The following is a 23,373-nucleotide window of genomic DNA, read 5'->3' on the forward strand; positions in this document are numbered from 1 at the left end:
AGGGTATCAACATTCGCTACCGCTCAAAATCATCTTTTTAACACCGTATCTCTACTCCTCCCTTGGACACGGTGAGGTATTTGACGCCCTTGTAGGGCTTCACCCCTTCCCCGAGCCCTCTGCTCTTCCTGGTATCAAGCAGGATGCTCTCCACCTTGATACCGCTCGGCAGCCACCCCTTCACCGTGAAGCTGACAGATGCCGAGCTGGGCATCAGGATCTTGTTCTGTGCCATCTTCTTCGCATCCCGGTCCTCGTCCGTCTCCTGGCCCCCCGAGGTCTTGTCTACTAGTCTGGCCGACGCAGGCTCTGCCTGATACGGCTCGTCATAAGCATAGTCGCTCTTCATCGGCGCGTCATCAACATCCTCTCCTGTGGGCTGACCCACGACAGTACATCGGAGGCTAAAGTATGTCGCACCCGCGCTCAACTCCTTGCCGTGGATATACCACTGCAGCTCTCGGTCGCCCGGGTTGTACGTCGCATCGCCCTTGGATGGTCGTATCTCAGGCAGGTTTCTGACGTCTTCGGGCAGCGGGACGGAAATCACCATGTCGTCCATGATTGGCGAGGACTGTGCCGCGCCTCGTCCTCCAGCGCTGGCGCCTCCTCGGCCAAACCCTGTGGAACTCGAACTGCTGATGCTGCTGCTGCTGGCGCCGAAGATCTTGTTGAGATTGACCCTGACCTCAAAGTCCGACCCCGTCGGCCCCAGCCCCGTCTTCATCTCGATGTTGACAGGCAGCTTGAGGCTGCTCGCGCTCAGGTTTCCGCTCTTGGTGAAGGGCAGCAGGTCCACCTCATACCCAGCCAGTATGAACCTCCCATCCGGCGGTATAAAGCTCAGCACCCCAGGCTGCTCCTTCCACCTCGCCAGCCTCACGCACGGGTGAAACACGGGCAGCTCCAGCACGCCCCCCAGGTTGTGTTTGCCCGACGGCCCGTTCAGCGTCACGGTGATGTCCGGCACGCCCGACACCTTGCTCGTGAAGGCGATGGTGCCATTGGCAAAAGCAGCAAGCGGCCTGCCGCTCGGCGCAAGCGTGACGCTCAGCGTCTCGACCACGTCCGCGTACAGCTCGTTGCTGGTGTGTCGAACGTTGGCCCGTCTCCACGGCAGCGCGGGGGCGGTTGTCTGGGCGAGCGAGGGCATGCCCGGGCTGGGAGCTCGGCCCAGGGCGCTCAGGTCCTTGACCTGGCCGGGGAGGGTGATGGAGCCCAGCAGCTTGCCCATCCAGCCCTCCACCTCGACCATGTCGCGCAGGGCGTTGGGCTCGGTGGTGGCGACAGTGCCGGCGTCGCACATCTCGGTGAGGAGCTGGGCGACCACATCGTAGCCGGCTTCGATCTTGTGGGAGATGAGGGGCGCGCCGAGGAATTCTTCGAGGGCATCGATGGCACGATGGAGGAACTCGAGAACGAGGAGAGGTTCGACCTCGCTGGATGTGGTCAGGAGGAAGAGGAGGTTGCCGTGGATGAGGCTGAAGACGAGCGTCGGCGGGTTGGTATTTGGGACGAGGAGGACGTTTGGCCGCGGCGCAGGATGGGCCAGGTACAGCGGTAGGAGGTGTGCGGCGGAAATTGGTCGGGATGTGTAGCTATGTGACAGGATTGGCGAGTTCCTCTCATCAAAGATGTGTATTGCTTCTATCACGCCATCCATCTTCAAGGGCTGCGAGGGCGGGTGTGTAGAGGATATTGGAGGGGGGGCGCACCAGGAAACGTGAGGTGGTTCACATGTGTGGCGGGGGGTTTCGCATAGCACACTGGGAAGCATAGGCTACAGTAAGTTGGTATGACGACTTCTGCAGAGCGGACAGGGCTACCCCTGGTCAACCCTGTGCAGTACCTCAGCCCCTAACCCTTCCTCATCAACTGGACCCTGACATTCAACCAAGGTGATCTCGAATCCTTTGCATTCCTGCGTAATTGAATCAACATATATCAAATAGTCCGATAATGAATAAAGAAATGAAATTTCAAACCAAAAAAAAAAAAAATTAAAAAAAAAAATTAAAAGGATTTGCCGGGCCCAGGATTCGAACCTGGGGCTCGACGTCCCCAAGGGGCACACTACAAACGTAATGTGTGCCATTGCCGGAAAAAATTTGAATGGTTACGGTGCTTAGTAACTATATTCTTTTCTAACTCCAGGAACTAGCATAGCAGCTCGAAAGCGTGAGTATTAAACTGTTACCTAATCTATATATTCCAATACCAAGCAATTTAAACTGAAAGAGAAATTATTTAATAACGAAATAGTGTTACCATGCTCATTTATACCAGTAAGCCTTTCCAGGTTGTATAAAATATTCAGGTATTTCTTATCCAATTATTCACTGCTATGCATAGCATAGCAGGAAAATGCTGTGCTCAGGGCTACTGTATTGTCAAGCCTAGCGGCTAGTATCCCTGTCGGTTTGTTAGCACTAAAGCCACCCAAAGGGGGTCCCCAAGGCTACTCTGAAAGGCGCAATTGGCGCTGGGATTTCAAGCCTTGACTGCGAGCCAGCAAAGTAGAAACGACCAGCTCTTCTTCTCAACCAAGATTACCAAACATGGCTGGCAATTCGCCATCAGTCCACTCTCTCCAACAGCCACTCAAAGCTGACGACCTCCTCAAGCAGGAGCGACGGGATTATGATTGCACCTCGTGTCGCATCGTCGGTAAGTTTTTTTTTGCTGTCTTGTCACATGCCCCGCAAACCACCAGGCCTCTGTACAATCAATGCCCACCCTCCCTCCTGTGAACACGTTGCGCTGAAAAGAGTGACTCGGCTTCATTCAGGCGGCACGGCATTCATCGGTCTTGCGGGCTACAGCTACTGGGAGGGCATGAAGCAGCTCGAGAAGAACCGCGCGTCGATTCTCAAGAGCAAGCCGTGGATTGGCATACGAGGGCGAAAGGCGGGACTGATTGGGACCTCGGTTGGGCTGGCCTGGATGGGCATCTATCGACTATTTGGATGAGCTCAAGGAAATTGGACGGATGGTGACCTCGAAAAAGTACGACATCTCTGCTCAACATCAATACAATAAGTATCGTTTGGCCTGGGAAGATCTGGTCCATGAGAGACAACTTCCACGCTACCCGCAGCTGGTCGGCAGCTGGCTAGGTACTGTACCGATAAGATAAGCCGCTCTAGAGTGAAAGAGCTCTCAGTTGATGATGAGCCTCTTTGCATGGGCATGGCAACTTTCCTTCTCTAAAACCGGCGCAATAAACAAGATACCCCCCTTTCAATTCCGACGCCTACCAAGACTGTGAACTTGTTGCTTGAGGATTTCATCCTTTAATTGAACCTCAACAACTCTCAGAGTTAACAAGTTCAAAAAAAGAAAACCCGTCTTAGACCCCGCTACAAACCCCCCAAGCTCTCATCTCGACGGCAAAATTTCATCGCTCAAGCAGTTCAGTCGCATCTTGCGCATCTCACCACAGAGGAGCGCAAGCAAAGCCATTCATATCCCAGCGGCCTTGGGCATCCCGATAGCCCCAGAGGCCACATAGCAATCATGCCCATAACAATCATACAGCCCAAGCCCGTCCCCAGGTGGTCAAGTCGAGATGATGAAGCCAGCTCATCCGACTCAGACTCAGACGGCGGCGGCGGCGCTCTCGACGTGGAAGGGGACATCCTCATGAGCATAGGCGGCAGGCCATCCAAGCGCGCAAAACACTCCAGCGACATTGTGACGCCAGGCGAGGTCGTCACTGACGACACACAATACATGAGGTAAGTGATCCCTCCGTCCTCCCCCCCCCCCCCTCTCTTAGGACAAACAATGGTTGCAACATGAGGTAGCTAACCCGCCACAACCACAACCCAAACAGAGGCCACGGGACCTACACCGTCTCCAACACAGACACGACAGCCATCACCTCGTCCCTGGCAGGCGTCGTGACGCGCACCAACAAGCTCATCTCCGTGCGGCCCCTGCGAGCGCGCTACACGCCCGAGGTAGGCGACCTCGTGGTAGGCCGCATCGTGGAGGTGCAGTCGCGGCGGTGGCGCGTCGACGTCGGCTCCACACAGCTCGCCGGCCTGCCGCTGTCGGCCATCAACCTGCCCGGCGGGATCCAGCGGCGGCGCACCGAGACGGACGAGCTCGCCATCCGGTCCTTCTTCGCCGAGGGCGACCTGCTCGTCGCCGAGGTCCAGCAGATCTACCCGGACGGCGGGGCCGTGCTGCACACCCGCAGTCTCAAGTACGGCAAGCTGCGCAACGGCGTGTTTCTGACCGTCAGCGGCACGGGCGGCGGCGGGGGCGTGGTGCGGAGCCGCAGGCAGGTGTGGACGATGCCGCTGGGCACGCTGGGGTCCGGTGCTGGGTCCGGGGCGGCCAAGATTGATGTCGTGCTGGGCGTCAATGGGTATGTCTGGATCAGCAAGCACGTCGAGGATGCGAGCCTGGCGGCGGCAACAGCGGCGGCGTCGTCGTCTGCAGGTGGGGGGGTGGGCGCGACGAACATGGAGGACATCGTGAGCCAGGCTGTGTACAGCAGCCAGAACGACTACATCGAGGTGGAGGTCATGAGGGAGATTACGAGGATCAGGGGCGTCATCACGGCGCTGGTGGAGAACGGGCTCAGGGTGGATGAGGATATGGTCATCAGAGGGTACGGCGAGGCGTTGGAGATGGCGAGGATGTCCCTAGAGGGCGAGGAGGATACGTATCTGGGTGGAGAGAAGGGACAACAGCTGGCAGCTATACTGGTGGCGAGATAGCCGCGCCCTCCAACCTTTATTCAAGATGTTGATTTGGTTTTTTCCATCTCAACCCAAATTTTGCCTGTCCCTGACCAAGCATTGATCACTTCAAAAAGCCCAGACTATGAGAGAAAGGCAAGGCACACAGACAAAACCACAAACGCCATGCTGTTATTATACAATCAATCATCGGCATTCAACAACAACAACAACAACAACAACAACAACAACAACAACAACAACAACGACCAGGAGGCTCACGCAGGGAACAAAAACTACATGCCACCACCACTGATAATATCTCCCCTTGCCATAGCCCGCCTGAACATCTCTGCGAAGCCCTGGGTACCGACACAGTCGCTAGCATCCCTCTTCTCAGTTGCCTCGGGCAGCCACCCGGTGATCCTCTCGATGCGGTGCAGGTTGGACGGGTGGGTAGACAGGAACTCGGGCGGCTCGAGGCGGTGGATGGCCTCCATGCGCTGCCAGAAGGTGACGGCCTCGCGCGGGTCGTAGCAGGCCTCGGCCATCATCATCAGGCCGATGTAGTCGGCCTCGCTCTCCTGCATGCGGCCCATGGGGCGGGAGAAGAGCAGGTCGAGGAGCTGGCCGCCGAACAGGTAGCCGGCGACAAAGGTGAAGGGGGTGGCGGCGAGCAGCATGAGGGCGGAGCCGAGGAAGAAGGTCTCGCCGACGCTCTGGCTCAGGCGCTCCGAGATGTGGTCGGCGAGGTTGTGCGCAATCTCGTGGCTCAGCACGGCGGCCAGCTGGGCGTCGGTGCGCGCCAGGCGCAGCAGGCCGCTGTAGACAAAGACCTTGCCGCCGGGCAGCACAAAGGCGTTGGCCTGGCGCAGGTCGTCGTTGTCAATCACCCGCACCTCCCAGCCGCCGTTCTCCTCGTCCTCGCCCATGCCGCTGACGGGGATCAGCCGGGCCATGACCCTCTGCACCATGCGCACGCGCGCGTCGCGGTCCGGCAGGAACCGCCCGCCCTGCTGCTCCATCTCGTACAGCACGTGCTTGTACTGCATGGCGCCGAGCTCGCGCACCGTGGCCTCGCTGTAGCAGTTGAAGCGCCGGCGGCCCGACACGGGAACTACCTCGAGGTTGTACCAGTAGAAACCCAGCGCGAGGGCGACCGAGACGACGATGACGGTGTGTGTGCGAGGGGATCGGATGATCTGGCCGGGTGTGGAGGAGAGGAGGGGTTTCGCGGTGCGTAGGCGGTGGTGGTACCATGGGTCGCCGAGGGAAGGGTCATAGTCGTATTCGGGAGATTGTTGTTGTTGCTGTTGTTGCCGAGGGTCACGCTGGTGGGCGCGAGGGCGGGTCTGGGAGAATAAACGGTGGAGGGGTCGTTGTCGAGGTGGTAGTATGTATTCTGTCTGTGGTATTATGGGCGAGAGGAGGCGGGTTTGTCGGGCAGAGGAGGAAGCGCAGGAGGAGGAGGTGATGGAGGCGATGCTCCTTGGTCGGACGAGGCAAAGGCCTCGCAAGGCCATGGCTATGGGCGCGACGGGCTCAAAGAAGATGTTGTTCAGAAGAAGGGTGCAGGATCTGCAGTACGATCGTCTTGGCAGCACAGAGATCAATACGTATTGTTGAGAGAGGGGAGGGAGGAGGAGGGCAGCGTGGGTTGAGTAAGGGTCCGGCAGTGTGGTTGAGTTGAGGTCATCAAGCAATGAAGTACCAAAGTACCAAGATATTTATTGGCGGGGCATCCACTAATCATTTTCAACCCTCCTCCCTCCTCTTTGATCTCAACCTTGGGGCCTACAGCAACAGTAAGATCAAATGTTTAAATCTAAATCACACTTGAAAAGGTTGCAGATTTGTGACCAACAGGCTGAGTGGTACTGCATTTCCTCTGTCTCAAATTCAAACACTCATTACCTCGTGCTGATGACCAGTCAATGCTGTCTTTTGTGCTGCAGTTACTCAGGGTTAGGGTATTTTTGGTCTTGAGAATAATGCTTCATCATAAGCCACATATGTGCACTCTTATACTTCTAATATTAATGCTAAAAGCATCCAGCTGCTGTCATCAGAATACATACTGTAGTGATGGGAAGTATAAATGCAGTAATTATGACACTTGGCTCCTCCTCATCATGACCATGATCCCGCAGCGAGACCTTCTTCTTCTATATTAAAAAAAAAAAGACCCACTGTCAAGGTCAGGGTCACAGTCAGGCCAGGTCATGCATGAGCCGAGGTCCATTTTACCCCAGATTCCCGGGCCTCTTCTTCTCTCTGGTTGACTTCACCCATTGAAAGGCCCAGCATTTCCAATCTTCCACTTCTCTCTTTTCAACCTCAACATCAACATTGGCCCCTGGTAACAACGCCACTCATATACACATACACATACATATACATATACACATTCAAGACTCAGAAAGAAGTCATAATCCCCTCTATTATTTCAAGTCAGCAAAACACCACCCAACTTCCTCACAGCAATCCCTCCAAAATGGCAAAGCAATTCACCACCGCCGAGGTCGCCCAGCACAAGGATGAGAGCAACGGCTTGTGGATCATCGTAGACACGGGCGTGTATGACATTACAAGTACGTCTTCCCCTGCTCAATACCCTCTTCTCTTTCTCCGTCCTTTCCCCGTTTTCTCCCCACCAACTAACATGGTTCCCGGCCCAGACTTCCTTGACGAGCACCCCGGCGGCCCCAAGATCCTCAAGAGGATGGCCGGCAAGGACTCGACCAAGCAGTTCTGGAAGTACCACAACGCCAAGGTGCTGGAGAAGTACGGGCCCAAGCTCAAGGTCGGCGAGGTCAAGGAGGCGGCGAAGCTGTGATGACGTTTTTGTCGTCGAGGTTCCTCACTGCCGTTGTGCCACCAGAACGGCAAGGGGGGTGAGATGAATGTGATTTTATAGAAGCGATCTTGAATTTTTTATTTTTTATTTTTTATTTTATTTTTTTTTGCGAGCAGATTTCTCAGATTTTCTCTCCTTTTAGGCTGTTGGAAATAGACCCGTCATATTGAATGTCAACCTTCAATTTGGTTATGTCATCCAGATACAGCACACACCGTCAGTGCCATAACCAAAGAGTATGACATTTGAAATTCAAAGAAAAGAAACATTAAAATCCAACAATGTCACGACATAGACTTTCCAGGGCAGACCACATCGAAATTGTCTCAAAGTGTCAAAGTTTTCTTCTTTTTCGTTCTTCATATACTTTTCTCAATCATTTGTCGCCCTGAGCGGTCTACCTCTAATATGCTACCCCAACCCAAAGTCTCATGAGAAGCCTGTCCTTTGTCGCCATGAAGCCTCAAATGAGGAAATAAACCATTTGCAATCCAAAAACAACTAATAACCAACTATTAGAACCTATTAGAACCTAGAGCTCAACCGTGAATAAGCCCTCCTACTCCCAACGCCTTCCTCCAACTCCACGCCCGACGCATTCCCGCCCATCAACGGCGTGCCTCTAGCACTTACTCTCCCAGCCTCTTCAAAGTAAAAATGGTCTCCATCCTCCCGATACGACAACCTATACGGCACCCCCAGGTTCGCCTTGTGGTCCAGCCGCACCGACCTCTGGTCCATCTCCGGCGTCCTGGCCCCTCCTCCTCCTCCTCCTCCTCCTCCTCCTCCTCCAGCCATCCCACCAGGCCCTGGCGTCGTCGTCGTCGTCGTCGTCGTCGTCGTCGTCCCCGGCCCAGAAACCGCCGGGGCCGGTGGCCGCGACGTCGCCAGCGCAAACAAGCTCGTCGGCTCCAGAAAGTCCCGCACGATCCCGACCCTGCAGAGGTAGGCCAGACACAGCAGGTTGAGGAGGAAGCAAAAGGCCAGCACGGGATAGAACACGCCCTGCCAGGGCTCGGTGTGCCACGAGGCGTACTCCTGCGAGCGCACGCGGGCGTGGAAGCTGACCTCGGCCGGGGCGGCGAGGATCTTGGTGCCCGCGGCGTCGTCGTCGTCGTCGTCGTCGTCGTAGTCCCAGTAGGGGTCGAAGGGGGTGTTGATGGCCCCCGTCACGAGGGTGTTTGCGACCATGGCGGCGAGGGCCTCGGCGAGGGAGGGGAGGGTGGCGTTGAGGGTGGGCTGGTGCAGGGCGAGCTCGCTGAGGATGCGGGCGTTGGAGGCGTTGTTGCTCTCGATGCCGCCGTTGAGGCTGATGGACAGGGCCCAGAGGGCGGCCATTGTTTTCCAGTCCTGGTCGAGGGTCAGGGTGTAGCTGCTGCTGCTGCTGCCGGTGTCCTTTTGCTGCATAAAGTGCACGTAGGCGTCCGGGTTGGACTTGTAGTAGTCTGCGGCGTTGGCCGGGGTGTAGTCGACGTCCTGGGCGCAGTCGACGCTCATGGCCATGCTCGCCAGCCCGCTGACGTTGAAGCGCGTGCTGCACTGGATGGCCTGCCACGACTGCAGCCCGCACAGGGTGTAGTCGGCCGTCGTGTTGCCCTTGCTGAGGACGTAGATGGCGTCCGTGGCGTTGGCGTAGTCCGGGCTGAGCGAGTTGACCATCGTGTTGAAGGCGATGGGGTACCGCTGGAACACGGGCGGGCGGCGCTGGTACTGGGCGCCCCACCTGAAGACGTCGTCCACCACGGTCGCGTTGAGCCAGTTGCTGGCGTCGTCGTCGTCGGCTGCGCTGTTGTTGAAGGCGGGCACGTCTAGCTCCCAGCCGCTCCACCCGACCAGCCCGTCACCTGTCGTGGGCTTGTTGACGATGGCGTTGGGCCAGGTCGTGTAGACCAAGGGCGCCAGCTCGGTTTGGTTCATGTTGACGCAGAGGACGTTGACTGCTGGGGAGATGACGCTTGCGGAGATGTTGTAGGAGCCTACGCCGTCAAGGTCGGAAGGCTGCAGGATTCCGTTGAGGGTTCGGTTGGTGGCAGCTTTGTAGACGCCTGTTACAGGTTCATTGATGAGTTACTTTGAGTGTCTTTATATCCCTTCTTGGGTGAGGTTGAAGAAAGAGAGAGAGAGAGAGAAAGAGAGAGAGAGAGAGAAAGAGAGAGAGAGAGAGAAAGAGAGAGAAAGAGAGAGAAAGAGAGAGAAAGAGAGAAAGAGAGAGAGAGAGAGAAAGAGAGAGAGAGAGAGAAAGAGAGAGAGAGAGAGAAAGAGGCCTTATTTTTGGTATGCTTACCTGGATGTGGCATCGCCAACGAGACATTGTTAATCACCCGCTGATGAGTTTGATAATTCTGCTGCACATCCGAGTACTGCGTCTCGATCCACGTCCCGACCATGGTCACGTTGTCATACAAGACAGACTGCACCTGTGGTCGATGCTTGATCTCCAGGCTCGAGTTGCGCGTGTCCCGCCACGTAGTGAAGAAGGTCACAAAGTCGGAGAAGGAGTCGCCCGAGTACTGCACGGCCCGGCAGGACGAGCCCGCATTCACGTCAAACATGGTCGAGATGGGCGTGGCGCAGTCGTCCTGGACGTAGGTGGGGTTGGCATAGGACGCGAGGATGGTGCTCTTGAGGGTCTTGTGCTGCCAGCGGCTGAACTGCAGCTTGGGCCGGACCATGGTGTCCGAGGCTGTCGTGTAGAACAGGGCCACCAGCGTGGCCAGGATGCAGGTGATGCCGAGCAGGGTGCGGCCCACGTAGCGGAGGGCGCGGAAGCTGGCCAGGACAGTCCCCGGCTGCATGATCCACGTGCGCATCGTCACCTCGGCCATGGTCATGCCCTGGTGCGTGGCAATCGCCCGCCTCGTCAGCACCTGGCCCACAAAGGCCACCGCCACGGTGACAAAGGAGATCTCGATGGTCTTGGCGATGATGGCCGTGAGCACGTTGGCTGAAGACAGCGAGATGGGCCCGTTGGTCGACACGATGCGGCCCCAGCGAGGCTCCACGATGGCTGTGACCAGCCACACTCCGCTCAGCAGCGTTGAGTAGATGGACATGCCGAGGAGCCACAAGGACCGCCAGCTGGTGCGCTTGATGCGGAAGTGCGTCGATGGTGTCCGAAAAGGCAACTTGGCTTGCTCGTTTAGAGTCGATCTGAAGGCGCCGTAGTCACCGTCCTGGCCAAGGCCTTCTTCTCCTCCTCCTCCTCCTCCTCCTCTTCCTCGGCCAGTCGTGGGCAAGTTGTTGTGGATGGTGTTATGCTCATGATCCTGTGGCCCATCTTGATAGTCCTCGTTGCGCATCTGAAGAGAGTCCATGCTCACGGCGTCCATGTCTCGCTCCCTGTTGCTGCCTCTGGCATTTCGCTCGTCGTCCAGCGGCGTGTACACGCCCCTCAGCGCGCCCTTGTCCCAGGCAGTGTGGATCGAGCTCCCAAAGTCAACAGGACCACCACTGTGTTCACTCCTCGGGCTCAGGTCGGGTGATCCATCTGAAGTGAGCACGTAGCCTGCATTAGCTGGGGTGACGCTTTATATATCTTCCTCCAGGACTTCAGAGAGCGAGAAGACAGACCTTCAGAGGGATCACGCGCTTCTTGTTCCGTGGCACCATCTATCGGAGCTGCGTTCTCGATGAGGCCATGATGAGACGCCTTTCGGGCGATGGGGCCGGGGTCTACTTCGATCCCCAGGCCTGAGATGGTGCGTGCCGGTTTTGGTGAGCTGAGAAGGTGGTGGCGGTCGACATGGTCGGCCGACGCCATCACGAGTGAAGAACGGCTTGGTGGTGATGAAAGTCCTTTTCAAGTGTCCATGCCCATGCTAAAATAAAATACAAGTTATTAGTCAAGCACACGGTTTTCTCCAGCATGTATGATCAAATCTTGAAATAAACTGCACCCTATAACATCTCAGCTGAGACGGAATAGGTGGTAGTGTTTCCTCCACATGGGGTGGACGACATTGATGAGGACATTGATGATGTTAGGCAACGTCCAGCCCAAGCATGCCTCGCACGATTGTCACTCGACATCTTGTGTTTGCTCTAGAGTCATTCATGGCCAAGAGCGAGAGAAGGAGATTCCAAAGCTAGATCAACATTCATATCCCACAGCAGGTTCGGGAAATGATCTGCTATGCTGCCGCTTTTCCCCTGACAATCTACCGGCATGCTCACTTGAGACGGGGTCTGGAACAGGAAAAAAAAAAGAAAGGGAAAAAAGATGCAACTTGCAGACCAGAGCTAGAAATCGACGTACAAGCAGGAATTGAGAGGTACAGCAAGGAACTGAACTGTATATGGACGCACCCAGCACCCACCCGCGTCCAATGCGACACGAACTGTGGCGTCGGAGTCAAGGCGAGATGAACCAACGAGGGTCGGGTTCGGGTTCGCAAAATGACAAGCCCAAGCTCGTCGTAGGCGATGAAAAGTAAACTCAAGACAAGGAAGATAGACACCAACAGCAGAATGAGGACTCAAAAAAAAAGAAACAGAATAAAAAAAGGAAAAAAAAACCTTTAAGCGGGTGACAGCGTGTGCACAAGGGTTGATCTGCAGGAGTGAGTGGTCAAGGTAGACCCAGAAGAACACACCCACACCCAATGCACATCAATGTGTATTTCAACTCTGCTGGCACCGCTATAAAGGGGAATTGCTCACTTGTGCTGTGCTGTGGCTCGGGAAAACTTCTGGATGCAGGTAATGCCAAGGATTTCCATCCCGACCAAATTTATCTTGAAGGGATTCGGGACTTGGCTCATCCTTTTTTTTTCTTTTCTTTCTTTCTTTCTTTCTTTTCTTCATGGAAAAAAAAAAAAGGAGACTTGTTCTCTGACAGGCAGAGAAAGACATGGGCCCCTCCCCTGTGGCGCGGTCATGCTGGCACCACTCGACTACCAATTGCTGACCAGCCAGGTGGGCTTGGAGGAGGTGTCTTTGGTTCAGCTCTCAGATTCCCCACATTTTATCTTACTCGTCTTACCTCTCGGTCTCGCAGCCACGGATTGGAAATCCTCTGGCTGAGTGGTGCTTATAATGCTGTGCAGGCAGAGAGCAACAAGTAAATAAAGGACGAGGAAATTATGTCGAGCTTGCGGCGGGCGGGAGAGAAATTAGACGGGTTCACTAACTGACTACTGTCTCGGCCCGGCTTTGTCTCGGCCATGACAGCCAAATTCTGAAGAAGAGACTGGCTGTGCTGTTGAGCTTCAAAAGTCGTGTTCCAAGTATGTGAACAGACGCTGTAAAAATGCTGTCCAGTAAGTAAACACAGTACTGTTGCTGATTTCTAACCCTGCTGCATGATTATACCAACATCTCAGACGACAGATAACTAGGTGGGAAACGAAACCCCTCTCCTCCAACCCCTCATCTGTTCTCACCTGGATCAGGTGTGTGTAAAATGTGGAGCGAACAGCAAAAGCCATGCTAAGACGCTTCTGCTCCAGACAAGTCACCACTCACCCTCCTCATACTCATACTCATCTTCATCTTTCATCATCATTTCTCCAAAATGACACCCTCTCGATCCACCTCCACCACCACCAAGGATCCAGGCTGGCTCGACTTCCACCCAGCCCCAAGCAAGCCCTCCTTCCGCCTACCCCCCGGCGCCGTCGACGCCCACTGCCACGTCTTCGGCCCAGCCCACCTCTTCCCCTACGCCCCCGAGCGCAAGTACACGCCCTGCGACGCCTCGGCCTCCCAGCTCTCGGCCCTGCGCGACCACCTCGGCTTCTCGCGCAACGTCATCGTCCAGGCCACGTGCCACGGCACCGACAACGCCGCCCTGGTGGACGCGCTGCGGTCGTCGGGCGGCCGGGCGAGGGGCGTCGCCTCCGTCAGGAGAGAGGTGAGCGACGAGGCGCTGGACGAGCTGCACGAGGCCGGGGTGCGCGGGGTGCGGTTCAACTTTGTGCGGCGGCTGGTGGGCGGTGGCGGTGGTGGTGGCTTCGGCAGCAAGCTGGACGAGGTGCGCGAGGTCGCCGCCAGGATCCACAGGCTGGGCTGGCACGTCGTCGTGTACTTTGAGGCGGCGGACCTCCCTGCGCTCGAGCCCCTGCTGCGCTCGCTGCCGACGCCCGTCGTGGTCGACCACATGGGCACGCCCGACGTGCGTGCTGCCGTCGACGGGCCTGCCTTTGCCAGGTTCAGACAGCTTGTGCGGGACGTGCCGCGTGTCTATGTCAAGGTGACGTGTCCGGAGCGGCTGAGCTGGTCGGGCCCGCCTGCGCTGGGGGTGGAGAGGGCGGCCTATCGGGATGTGGTGCCCTTTGCGAGGGTGCTGGTCGAGGAGTTCCCCGACCGTGTGCTGTGGGGCACGGATTGGCCGCATCCGAACCTGAAGAAGCATATGCCGGATGATGGGCTGCTGGTGGACTTTATTCCGAGTATTGCGCTGCGAGAGGAGGTGCAGAAGAAGTTGCTGGTGGATAACCCGGTTAGGTTGTACTGGCCTGAAGATGTCTAATGATGATGATGATGATGATGATGATGATGATCCGATCCTCGTGGTGTGAATGAGTTTCTATATTGTGTGATTGATTGGAACGGTCAGCAAGCAATGTTACACGACAGATGAGTAAGAGCAGGCGCAATATGTGATAGGGTCAAAGCAGGTCGTCCTCTCTTTCTAGTATACACTTGATAACATAGAGTCTTCATCAAGTTCCCCCCTCTTCTTCTTCGTATCGCCACACTAGGCGGCGAGTACGATGAAAGAAAAAAAAAAAAAGAAAAAAAGTGTACCCGCCATCCACCCGGACTCCGACATGTCCGCTACACTTTTTGAGCTTGTAATCATGGCCTATCACAATTAGCAAACATACAAACGGCAAAGAGTGCCCACCAAGGAGAACAAAACACGAAGGCCCGAGAGCAGGAATCGAAGTAGGTAGTTGAACTGATGACAAGAGTCGTGAGAGGCACTTGAGCTGCCCTAGGAGACCAGTACGATGAAAAAAGAAACAAAAGTAAAGTAAAAAAGTAAAAAGTGTACCCGCCATCCACCCGGACTTCGACATGTCCGCTACACTTTTGTCAAGTAGATTGATTCTACCAAAGTCAGCCGACAAGCACAAAGACAAAGAGACTTACAACAACAAACAAGGTCTCGAGAGCAGGAATCGCGAGAGGCAGTTGAATGCTCCCCCGAATTCCACAACATGCGCCGGCACACAAACACGGGGCAGGCTTTCCAAGGGACATAGGGGTCCCGCGTTGAGGCAGGGCGCTTCGACCCTTGAAGCCAGGTACCCAGCACATGACGACCCCGTCCGACGACTCGACTTCAAGTCACCAGCTCCACAGTCTCCCTCCATTGCAAAAGAAAAAGAGATGAAGAAGAAGACGAAGAAGAGGAAAGAAAAAGTGGGGAGGGAGGGAGGGAGAGGCTGTGGAACTGGACCTCCCTTGTGTGCAATGGGGTGGGTGAGCCAGCGGTGGTCGACACAACCAAGGAGCCGTCAGACAGTGTCGTCCGGGTTCGACAAAAACACCTCGGCCTAGAGTGGTGTTATCGCGTAAACAGCCCGACCTCCAGGAGGTGTGCCTACTGCGCGTCGTGCCATGGTCAATGCGAGCATTATCTCCTCCCCAGGCTTGGTCAAGTGGGAGGGAAAGGGGGGGGGGGTGTGGAGGAAGGAGACCGCGCCAAGGGGAGGGTTCAGGGACAGATGCAGAGAGGGGGGGGGGAATACATCGTCGCTTTATGGGGTCAAGAGACAAACCCACCAGGACCAGACAGGGTAAGTGCCAAAAAAAAACAACCAAGAGAGGCTTTTTGGGCGACCTGGCGAGCCTAACATGTCCTGGTAGAACGACGGTGAAGTGATGCATTATGATGGATGGGATTTCAAGGGGGAACCACTCCTCCGGTGCTGCCACAAGAGGCTGTGATGTGTTATGGGAAGGGCATGGGTGGCCCTCCCACTGCAGGTTTATCTGTTTGAGTGTGCTTCGCCAGTGTGTGAGGTACGGCGCATGGCTCTCGTGTTGAAGAAGGGCCAGTCGCTTCGTTGTTGTTGTTGATGATGTCTGTTTGTTGATGGGTTGACGTGTTATTAGCGAGTGGTTGCGCGCGTGCTGGGCGGTTGAGAGACTAAGGAGGGAGGACGAAGGAGGAATGGTAAAGATGGAAGAAGTTGTTGAAGGAGGAAGGAGGAGAGCAAAACAGATGGGTTGATGGTTGGTTCTCAGGAGTTTGGATGGTTGAGAAAAAGTAGGCTGGGAACGTGAGTTGGGGTGGGGCATGGAAATATTGTGTGTGTGTGTGTGTGTGTGTGTGTGTGTGCAAAGATATAGAAGCTTCCAGTTCACGTGGGAAGCTGGGTGAAGGAAAACAATGGCGACGCGTCCAACTCGCGCCCGTTTTGACGCGAACCAAGGCAAGGTAGGTAAAGCACAAACAGACCGCTCGGTCCAAGACTGGCAGACGCTGAAGTGGGATCGAATAAAGGCAGAGAGAGAGAGAGAGAGAGAGAGGATAAATGATTCCAAGTGATGGTGCTTGGAGGTGTATGGAAGAGAGGCGGTGGCCAGGAATGGCTTGATGGAGGTGATCGAGGACCTATTGAGGGAGAGGTTGGAACTGTTGCTCGAGGGCATAGGAGGGCATACGATGCAGCGCACAATGTGTAGCAGTCAGGATTCTTAGGAAGATGGCAGTCCTCAAGGTCGAGACGATGATGATGAGGGCTGAAAGGCAAATGAGGGGAAATGAGCATACTTACCTGATGTATTGTTGCTGCTGATGGATAATGGCCTAATATTTGTTGATGTTTTTTCGGTCGTTGATTGATTGTTGTTTGTGGGATGGGAGGAGTTGCAAGATGGAAAAAGAAAAGGAAAAAAAGAGGTCAGTCAAATAGCTCGAGTTGTTGGTTGACAACCAGATTGATGGCTGGCAACGAGGCTGCAGCCGGAGGCCCCACCAGAGGTTTTTCATCCCAAGTTGCCCAGGTGACAGGCAGCCGTCAAGTACAACCAAATCCTGTGACTTGATCAAGTGAAATGGCATTATTTTTTACCATAGTCATCACAGCCCCCTTCCAGTTGCCAACCAACACACCAGTCCTGTTGATGCGCAGCCTGTCTGAGGGACTCCGCCCGTCCGCGAAGTGGCAAGGCTGAACTTGGACTATTCTGTGCTGAGATGGGCATCCTCGTGCAGAATTTCTGGTGGCCCTGCTGACCAACAGATAGACATAAATGGAAATGATTGAATCGTAAGTAGACCAGTGACGAAATTTAACATGTTACTTGCACAGTATGACTTCACCTAGGGAAGACTCTCTACCGGTCTACTCGTCGTTCTGAGGCCATTCCCAGGCCTGTACGACCCAAAGCTTCATGGATACCAGTCACACATAGAGATAAACAAACCATCAATTATTTTCATCTGTTTTGTGGCCTCTGTACCATAGTGACCGTCTGACAATCCCATAAGTAGACAGATGCACATGTGCCGTCACTGGTCTGTTGGTCAACACGTAGCTCGTCTGACCTTGGAGTCCGTTCACATGCCTTTCCATAAAATTCTGCTATGCTCATCTTGAACACCAACTTGGTTCTCGTCATCTATCAAAATGACCATATGTAAACAATTAAGTTTCAAGATCCACAAAAGAGACTGATGGGATGTAAAATCCTGTCAGGACAAGCATGTTCGAATCAACAAGACTCGATTGGCGCAACGGTCTCCAGTTGGACACAAGTTCTACCAGCTGCGATCGCATGAACAAACCAATGTGCCCATCTTTCAAGTGCTTTGCGGCAGGCATATATATTCAGGATCTCTTGATTAAATTCTCTGTATATTTATATGCAAGAAAAAGTCGCTTACCAATGCTACCAAGTATGTACACACTCAAACACCCCCCGCCCAGCCTGTCGCAAATGCCCCAAACCCCAATGTATCTATCACCCAGCCATCCATCCATCCATCCATCCATCCATCCCACCAGGTATACCAATCCGTCAATATAATGACAAAAGAAAACAACTAAACATTCATGAGGAGGGCAACAACAACAACAACAACAACAACAACAACAACAAACAAATGTCACCGCTCCTCGGGTATCGTAGACCCCGTCCTATCCTGCCCACCACCACCAACCCCATCACTCGTCATCTCTCGGTGCTCACAACGAGGACAATCACTAACCGTCGACCCAGACCCTTTCCTCCGCCAATCCCTCTTCTTGCCCAGCGTAAGCTTATTCATCAGCTCCATCGCGATAGCCCCGGCGCCCCTCTCCGCGCCCGCGCCCGCGCCCACCGACGACGACCCCGTCCGCTGCCTCCTCTGCTGCCTCTGCCGCACGACCTCGTCCGCGCTGAGGCTCTGGTCCCTCGTACTGCTAGGCCCGCTCTCCGCGCCCTCCAGCCCGCCCAGCCCGCCGCCCGCGCCCACAGGCCGCCCTCGGAACACCGGGTCGACCAGGACCCGCGCGTCGCGCACGAGCGTCAGGTACAGCGGGTAGGCCAGGGTGAACAGGAGCAGCACGACCACGACGATAAAAGCAAGCTGTGTCTTTCCGGCGCTGACGACGGCGTACATGACAAAGGGCCAGATGGCAGGCCCGCTGGCGCCCATGGTGAGCCAGGCGGCGGCGCGCTTGGTGCGGTCGCCCTGGCCCCTCAGGCCGATGGCGAAGATGAGCGGCCAGAGCGGGCCCTCGGCAAAGAAGAAGACCAGCACGGGGATGGCGATGATGTTTGGGTTGGTGCTGGTGGTGGCGGGCAGGACGACGCACACGAGGGCGGCGAGGGCCGAGAGGGCCGAAAAGAGGGCCAGCATGGTGCGCGGGGAGGGGACGAGGCGGGCGTGGGGGTGGCGCACGCCGTACCAGGCGATGTGGGCGGCGTTGAACCGCGAGACGGCAAAGACGGCGTGGGCGACGACGATGTAGTCGTTGATGGAGAGGGAGAGGCCCGGCGGCCCGGCGGCGCGCTCCTGCTCGCCGCCTGGGAGGAAGGCGTCGACCAGGCTGCCGAAGAAGATGGACATGGACTCCTGGGCGGCGACGTAGGTCCACTGGGCGAGCACGGCGAGGATGATGCAGACGGTGCGCAGCTGGAGGCCGCCGATGCTGCGCTTCGTGGCGTCCACGGGCAGGCGCTGGGCGGCGCGGCCCAGGTCGGCGTCGCGGACCTCGGGGAGCGGCATGTAGTAGAAGAAGAGGGCCAGGGCGACGCAGAAGAGGGTGATGGCCAGGTACGTCCACTGCACGTCGAGCAGCTCGTCCGAGGTGGCCCGGGACCCGGTGCCGAGGTTGACAAAAAAGACCTTTTGCGCGAGCACGCCGCTGACGACGGTGGCGACGCCCTGGAACCCCTGCGCGATCAGGATGCGCACCTCGGCGTACATGGGCGGGCCGCAGAGGATGATAAAAGGGTTGGCGGCTGTCTCGAGCACGGCAAGGCCGAACCCGACGACAAAGTTGCTGATGAGGAACCCTGGGAACGAGGTGAGGACGGCAGAGGGCCAGAACATGATGGTGCCGACGCCGTAGATGCAGAGACCCAGGATAAACGTCGCCTTGAAGCCGCCCACGGGGTCACGGTTCTTGTATCGCCGCCGGGGGTGGAACCGAGAGTGCTCGTCGTGCCGCAGAACCCACTCGCCAATCATGAGCGGGCCAAAGAAGTAGCCGCCGCCAAAGTAGATGCTGGTGAGGCCGACGGTCTCGGCTGTGCTCATGTCGGCGATGTCGGCGATGACGTTGTTGAGCGTGTTGAGCAGGCCGTACGAGAACCCCCACAGCAAGAACAAGGTCGACACAATGATGCAGTACCGGAGCGAGTCGGCCGTCGACGTCTTGATCATGCTCTTGGGCCGTTTCATGTTGACGAACCCGAAATAGACTGCGCTATCGCGTCTCGTCCTGTGAGACATCCACGCCGTCGTGGCTGTCGAGTTGAATCGGTCCCTTGTGCCGGCCGTCGCTGTCGCCGTCGCCGTCGTCATGTCGGGCGTCGTGAGGAAGTCGAGCAGGTCCATCTCTTCTTGCTGGTGCTCATTTCCCGGGGAGAAAGAAGACGACTCCTCTGGCTGGGACTGAGGCTGTGCTCTAGCACTAGTAGCGGCAGCAGTAGGAAGAGGAGGAGAAGGCACAGGAGGCAAGGTAGCTGCAGCTGCAGCTGCAGGACTAGCAGGCGGTCCGTCGCGAGACATGGCGGGCTCGGTGCCGATCTGCGTTCCCGGGCTTGTCTCCTTGTCGCTTCCGGTGGCATACGTCGAGATGATGGAATTCTGCGTCCCATCTGGGCCGAGGATGGCGGCTGGGAGGATCTTGATGATCAGGGGCTTGAGGGTCGGCACACAGGCGCAGATCATGCCGATGTTCACCTCGACGGCGGACCACATCAGAGACAGCGAGGCGTTCCAAGGGAACTCGGGGCTGTCGCCAAAGATGGCGGACGGGTCGCTGGACGGGTCGGTAGACACGGTGGCGATGGCCTGTTGCAGGTAGTAGATGCGCACCACATCGACGATGGTGACAAAAATACCGAGCGAGAAGGTGATGACGAGTATGTACTTTTGCCGTTTGGGAAGCCTCATGCCGGTGAGCACAGGGATCGGCAGGGCCAGGATAGCGAGGTCCGTGACGATGTTGACGGGCGCGCTGCAGATAAACTCGGTTAGGAGGGGAATGCACTTGGGCTGGCCAGAGTAGGTTGTGCTGAAGGAGGCCGCGACAGGGTGGCATTGAAAGATATTCAGCATGGTGAGGACCACACCGGCGACGTTGACGATGACTGCCACGATCCAGGAGGCGATGCGGAGGATCTGCTGGGTATTCTTTGCGAGTCGCAAGTAAAAAATCAAGATGGATGTCTTGAGAGCCATGAGAGCAGGATTCTGTATCATGTATAACAAACATACACAAGTATATATGGTCAGCATTTTGAATGATCCATACTTTTTCTGCTACACACAAAGACATAAACCTGGTGGATGATGAGTGAGGGGGCCACAAACGTAGAGCACAGAAAAGACATATTCCGTCTTTCTGAGCGGAAGAAGATCCGCATCTGCAATGTCCTCATCATGTCTACCCAGACCAAAACTGGTGCCGACATCGATGGTCGTGGTGAGGCCGGCCGCCAGAACCCAGGCGATAATGATTAAGTAGTCGTCCCAGCTAACTCTCTTGACGATCCATGCGCGACAGATCATCCTAGCCATGAAGAAGAGAGTCCCTACAACGAGCGTAGAGACGGTGACCGCAAAGACCGCGGGCCCGCGGTCCGGCGTAGACCCCGTTGACGCGATGGCCATTTTTGGCTATGTCGCAGAGAGAGAAGAGGGGGGGGGGGGGGGAAGAGAGTTGTTGACCACAAAGGGTCCTGGTCTAAGGAGGTAGGAATCGATAGCTACGAGAGATAATTTGGAGGATCGGATGAAGGTGCCATGATCTTTTGCTGAAGGGCATCGAGAGTATATATCGAGAAGCTCTGTCGACGTGAGGGATCCTTCGTACCAGGAGCAAGGCTTACGACCTTGCGAAGCCAGTGTAATGAAGGTTTTCGACCAAGGAGCTGACGGAGATGTGCTCCGGTATGAAAGTATGCTTTAGTGTATGTGTGTTTGTGTGTGTGTTTGTGTGTGTGTTTGTGTGTGTGTGTGTGTCTTGACTCGGACCAGCAATTCACAGCAGGGGGATTTCAGCTCAGCGCGCGGGTGATATCCGGGCCGGCGATGGTCTTCTCTCACTCTCTCACTCACTCTCTCTCTCTCTCCTTTAAAGTCCCGAGTTTTGCACAGGGGTGAAGTTCATCATGAAGCTGAAAGAAGGGGGGGGCTTCTTCAATTCAAGGTACTGGTTGGTGGAGGCCGCGCTGATCGAGAACCAGTTGCCTGGCTCGTTAGGCGAACAATGAATGTGTCATGCAGACAAGACGAGACGTCGAATATATCCGCAAACGAGAGTTTGTTGCTCGACATTGACTCGTACCAGTGCTCGGATGCGAACAGGCTGAGACTTCTGACAGTTGAGGGGGTTGAGGGGGCGAGAGGAGGACCAGAGACCAAGCAGGGCGAAAAAGAAGGGAGAGGAGAAGGAAAGGAGGATAAAAAGAGGCAAGAAACGACCTGGGGGCGACGGCTGACGTGTGTCCTCAAGGCAGTAGATGTCTCGGCGAAGGCGTCGTTGGACACGAGCATGGGTGGTAGCAGTGTGTTTCTAAAATTTTTTGTTTTTTTTTCCCTTTCCCTTTCGTCCTTTCAGGATTTGCGCAGTCTTTTCGTACGTAGCCTACATTGGCCTCGAGCAATTGTCACACATTGGCTGGCGGAGTAAAGTCGGTGTGGTCACGGTCGCATCGATTAGTTAAGAATGGTATTAGAAGGGGGCGGGGCGGTAAATAAAAAAAAATAAGAAAAAAATTGGGAGAGGGTGGGTGTGAGAGAAAATATAGGTGACACGAGGTAATAATACTGAATAAGCAACAGGAGCGTGTATGTGTGACGGACGCAGAGGCCGTGCAGCTGTGAGAGTTGGGGTTGGGACAGGAATGTTTAGAAAGGATTGATGATGAACACAGGGAATAGAAGGTACATCAAATCATGAACATGTACTCGCGGAGGGGACCCATGTGACCCGTCGCTCAATTGTGTCGAGAGCTGGGATCTGCCCTGTCCCATGGTTTGGATGCTAGCAGAAGAGAGAAGAAAAGAGATGCCTCAACGACGCGGATCGCTGGGCGCTGGGGCAGTGTGGGTGCCAATGCGATGACCCGGATCGTTGATGGCAGGGCGATCAAGGCTTGCTGGGTGAAGATCTATACTGCTACGTACTTGGAGACGAGATGTACCATTGTAAAAATTCTTTTTCGTTCTATCTTTCTTCCCCTCCTCTTCCCCACACCTCCTTCTTCCCTCCATCAACTTTAGCCAAAGGCGTGGTCAGGTCGAGGAAAAGGGTTGCGAAGCTGCATTGGACCGGTCTTAGCGATTCAAGGCAGCAATGAGTGAATTTGTCTGGGAGGGGATGGGTTTGATTGAGGGTGAGTCCAAGCACAAGAGGAATTAAGATTTTGATAATGCGCTTGGCCCTGTCCCCCCTCTCGCCCCCTCCCTGTCTCTTTTTTTTATTATTTTTCATTCCTTTTTCCCGTTCTGCTGTACCGGCATGGCGGGTAAGGCAGCTGACTAGGACTTGGCCCGTCTGCTGGTCTGTTTGAGTCAGGCCAGACGACGTGCGAGATTGGTTACTTCCTGCGCCGCTTGTTTGCCGTTCAGCCGTTTGGGCGTCAAGGTACGAGTTCTATGGTACAATGTACGGTACTTTAAATCAGGGCCTGATCAGGTCAGGTCAGGTCAGGTTGCAGCAGATCGACGGAATCGATGAGCAGCAATGGACACGGGCCATTGGCAGGAATGAAGGTGCAGGATTTGTCGAGCCCCGGCCTGGCCCCCTGCTCAAAGGTGGGATGATGGCGATAACCGAATTGCCTCTTGCACATCGTGGTCCATTGGGCTGGAGGGTCTCAAGCCCCTGGGAAAGACAAGGTGCTGTGGAAACACTTCCGCACTGGTGACGATGGGGAATTGCGTGATGCCAAATGGCGCACATGTGCAAACAGAGTACGCCCCCCCCCCCCTACTACGTACTTTACCCGGGTACTGCACCGTTCAGGCGGATGAGGGGGCAGACGGCAGGGAAGCGGCGAGAGAAATATGCTTTTGTCTTCGATGGATTAGCTTGTGCCCCAGACAATTCAGTCTTTGAGGCTCGGACTCGGACAGCAGATTCTGTGGCTATAATTTCACGAGAGAGGAAGCTAAAAAGAAGAAGAAAAGGAAAATGAAGGGGAAAA

General features: G+C 55.5%; 8 protein-coding genes across 8 annotated transcripts; 4 read left to right on the forward strand and 4 right to left on the reverse strand.

The window, feature by feature from the left end:
- Positions 1 to 37: 37 nt before the first annotated feature.
- M406DRAFT_268358 (uncharacterized protein) lies at positions 38 to 1,663 on the reverse strand (the record flags this gene model as incomplete). The annotated part of the gene is made up of 1 exon (XM_040917931.1): positions 38 to 1,663. One exon carries the CDS (start codon positions 1,661 to 1,663, stop codon positions 38 to 40), a length of 1,626 nt encoding a protein of 541 aa, XP_040771700.1.
- An 895-nt stretch (positions 1,664 to 2,558) lies between these two features.
- M406DRAFT_268649 (uncharacterized protein) lies at positions 2,559 to 2,970 on the forward strand (the record flags this gene model as incomplete). The annotated part of the gene is made up of 2 exons (XM_040917955.1): positions 2,559 to 2,667; positions 2,789 to 2,970. 2 exons carry the CDS (start codon positions 2,559 to 2,561, stop codon positions 2,968 to 2,970), a joined length of 291 nt encoding a protein of 96 aa, XP_040771701.1.
- A 672-nt stretch (positions 2,971 to 3,642) lies between these two features.
- M406DRAFT_268352 (uncharacterized protein) lies at positions 3,643 to 4,730 on the forward strand (the record flags this gene model as incomplete). Its single annotated transcript, XM_040917930.1, has 2 exons — positions 3,643 to 3,737; positions 3,836 to 4,730. 2 exons carry the CDS (start codon positions 3,643 to 3,645, stop codon positions 4,728 to 4,730), a joined length of 990 nt encoding a protein of 329 aa, XP_040771702.1.
- A 278-nt stretch (positions 4,731 to 5,008) lies between these two features.
- Positions 5,009 to 5,956, reverse strand: M406DRAFT_25840 (uncharacterized protein; the record flags this gene model as incomplete). Its single annotated transcript, XM_040917231.1, has 1 exon — positions 5,009 to 5,956. A coding segment is annotated over one exon (948 nt), but the record flags the coding sequence as incomplete, so codon positions are not given.
- Positions 5,957 to 7,160: 1,204 nt separating this feature from the next.
- Positions 7,161 to 7,737, forward strand: M406DRAFT_358321 (cytochrome b5). Its single transcript, XM_040923866.1, has 2 exons — positions 7,161 to 7,282; positions 7,370 to 7,737. Exons 1-2 carry the CDS (start codon positions 7,186 to 7,188, stop codon positions 7,525 to 7,527), a joined length of 255 nt encoding a protein of 84 aa, XP_040771704.1. The 5' UTR covers positions 7,161 to 7,185; the 3' UTR covers positions 7,528 to 7,737.
- A 450-nt stretch (positions 7,738 to 8,187) lies between these two features.
- M406DRAFT_21639 (uncharacterized protein) lies at positions 8,188 to 10,634 on the reverse strand (the record flags this gene model as incomplete). Its single annotated transcript, XM_040915486.1, has 4 exons — positions 8,188 to 8,289; positions 8,410 to 8,949; positions 9,022 to 9,593; positions 9,833 to 10,634. Coding segments are annotated over 4 exons (2,016 nt in total), but the record flags the coding sequence as incomplete, so codon positions are not given.
- A 2,426-nt stretch (positions 10,635 to 13,060) lies between these two features.
- Positions 13,061 to 14,017, forward strand: M406DRAFT_353514 (amidohydrolase 2; the record flags this gene model as incomplete). The annotated part of the gene is made up of 1 exon (XM_040922773.1): positions 13,061 to 14,017. One exon carries the CDS (start codon positions 13,061 to 13,063, stop codon positions 14,015 to 14,017), a length of 957 nt encoding a protein of 318 aa, XP_040771706.1.
- A 3,594-nt stretch (positions 14,018 to 17,611) lies between these two features.
- On the reverse strand, positions 17,612 to 20,833 carry M406DRAFT_267394 (MFS general substrate transporter; the record flags this gene model as incomplete). The annotated part of the gene is made up of 3 exons (XM_040917876.1): positions 17,612 to 19,552; positions 19,667 to 20,413; positions 20,552 to 20,833. The coding sequence occupies 3 exons, from the start codon at positions 20,831 to 20,833 to the stop codon at positions 17,612 to 17,614; spliced, it is 2,970 nt and encodes a 989-aa protein (XP_040771707.1).
- Between the last annotated feature and the right edge of the window lie 2,540 nt (positions 20,834 to 23,373).

This window comes from Cryphonectria parasitica (genome assembly GCF_011745365.1).
Source record: "Cryphonectria parasitica EP155 unplaced genomic scaffold M406scaffold_9, whole genome shotgun sequence".
In the NCBI taxonomy this organism is placed as follows: domain Eukaryota; kingdom Fungi; phylum Ascomycota; class Sordariomycetes; order Diaporthales; family Cryphonectriaceae; genus Cryphonectria; species Cryphonectria parasitica.

Bases quoted from the DNA above. Each gene is read 5' to 3' on its own strand.
- M406DRAFT_358321 (XM_040923866.1), top strand. From the start codon at position 7,186: ATGGCAAAGCAATTCACCACCGCCGAGGTCGCCCAGCACAAGGATGAG. The intron at 7,283-7,369 runs GTACGTCTTCCC...TTCCCGGCCCAG, and splicing joins GGGCGTGTATGACATTACAA to ACTTCCTTGACGAGCACCCC.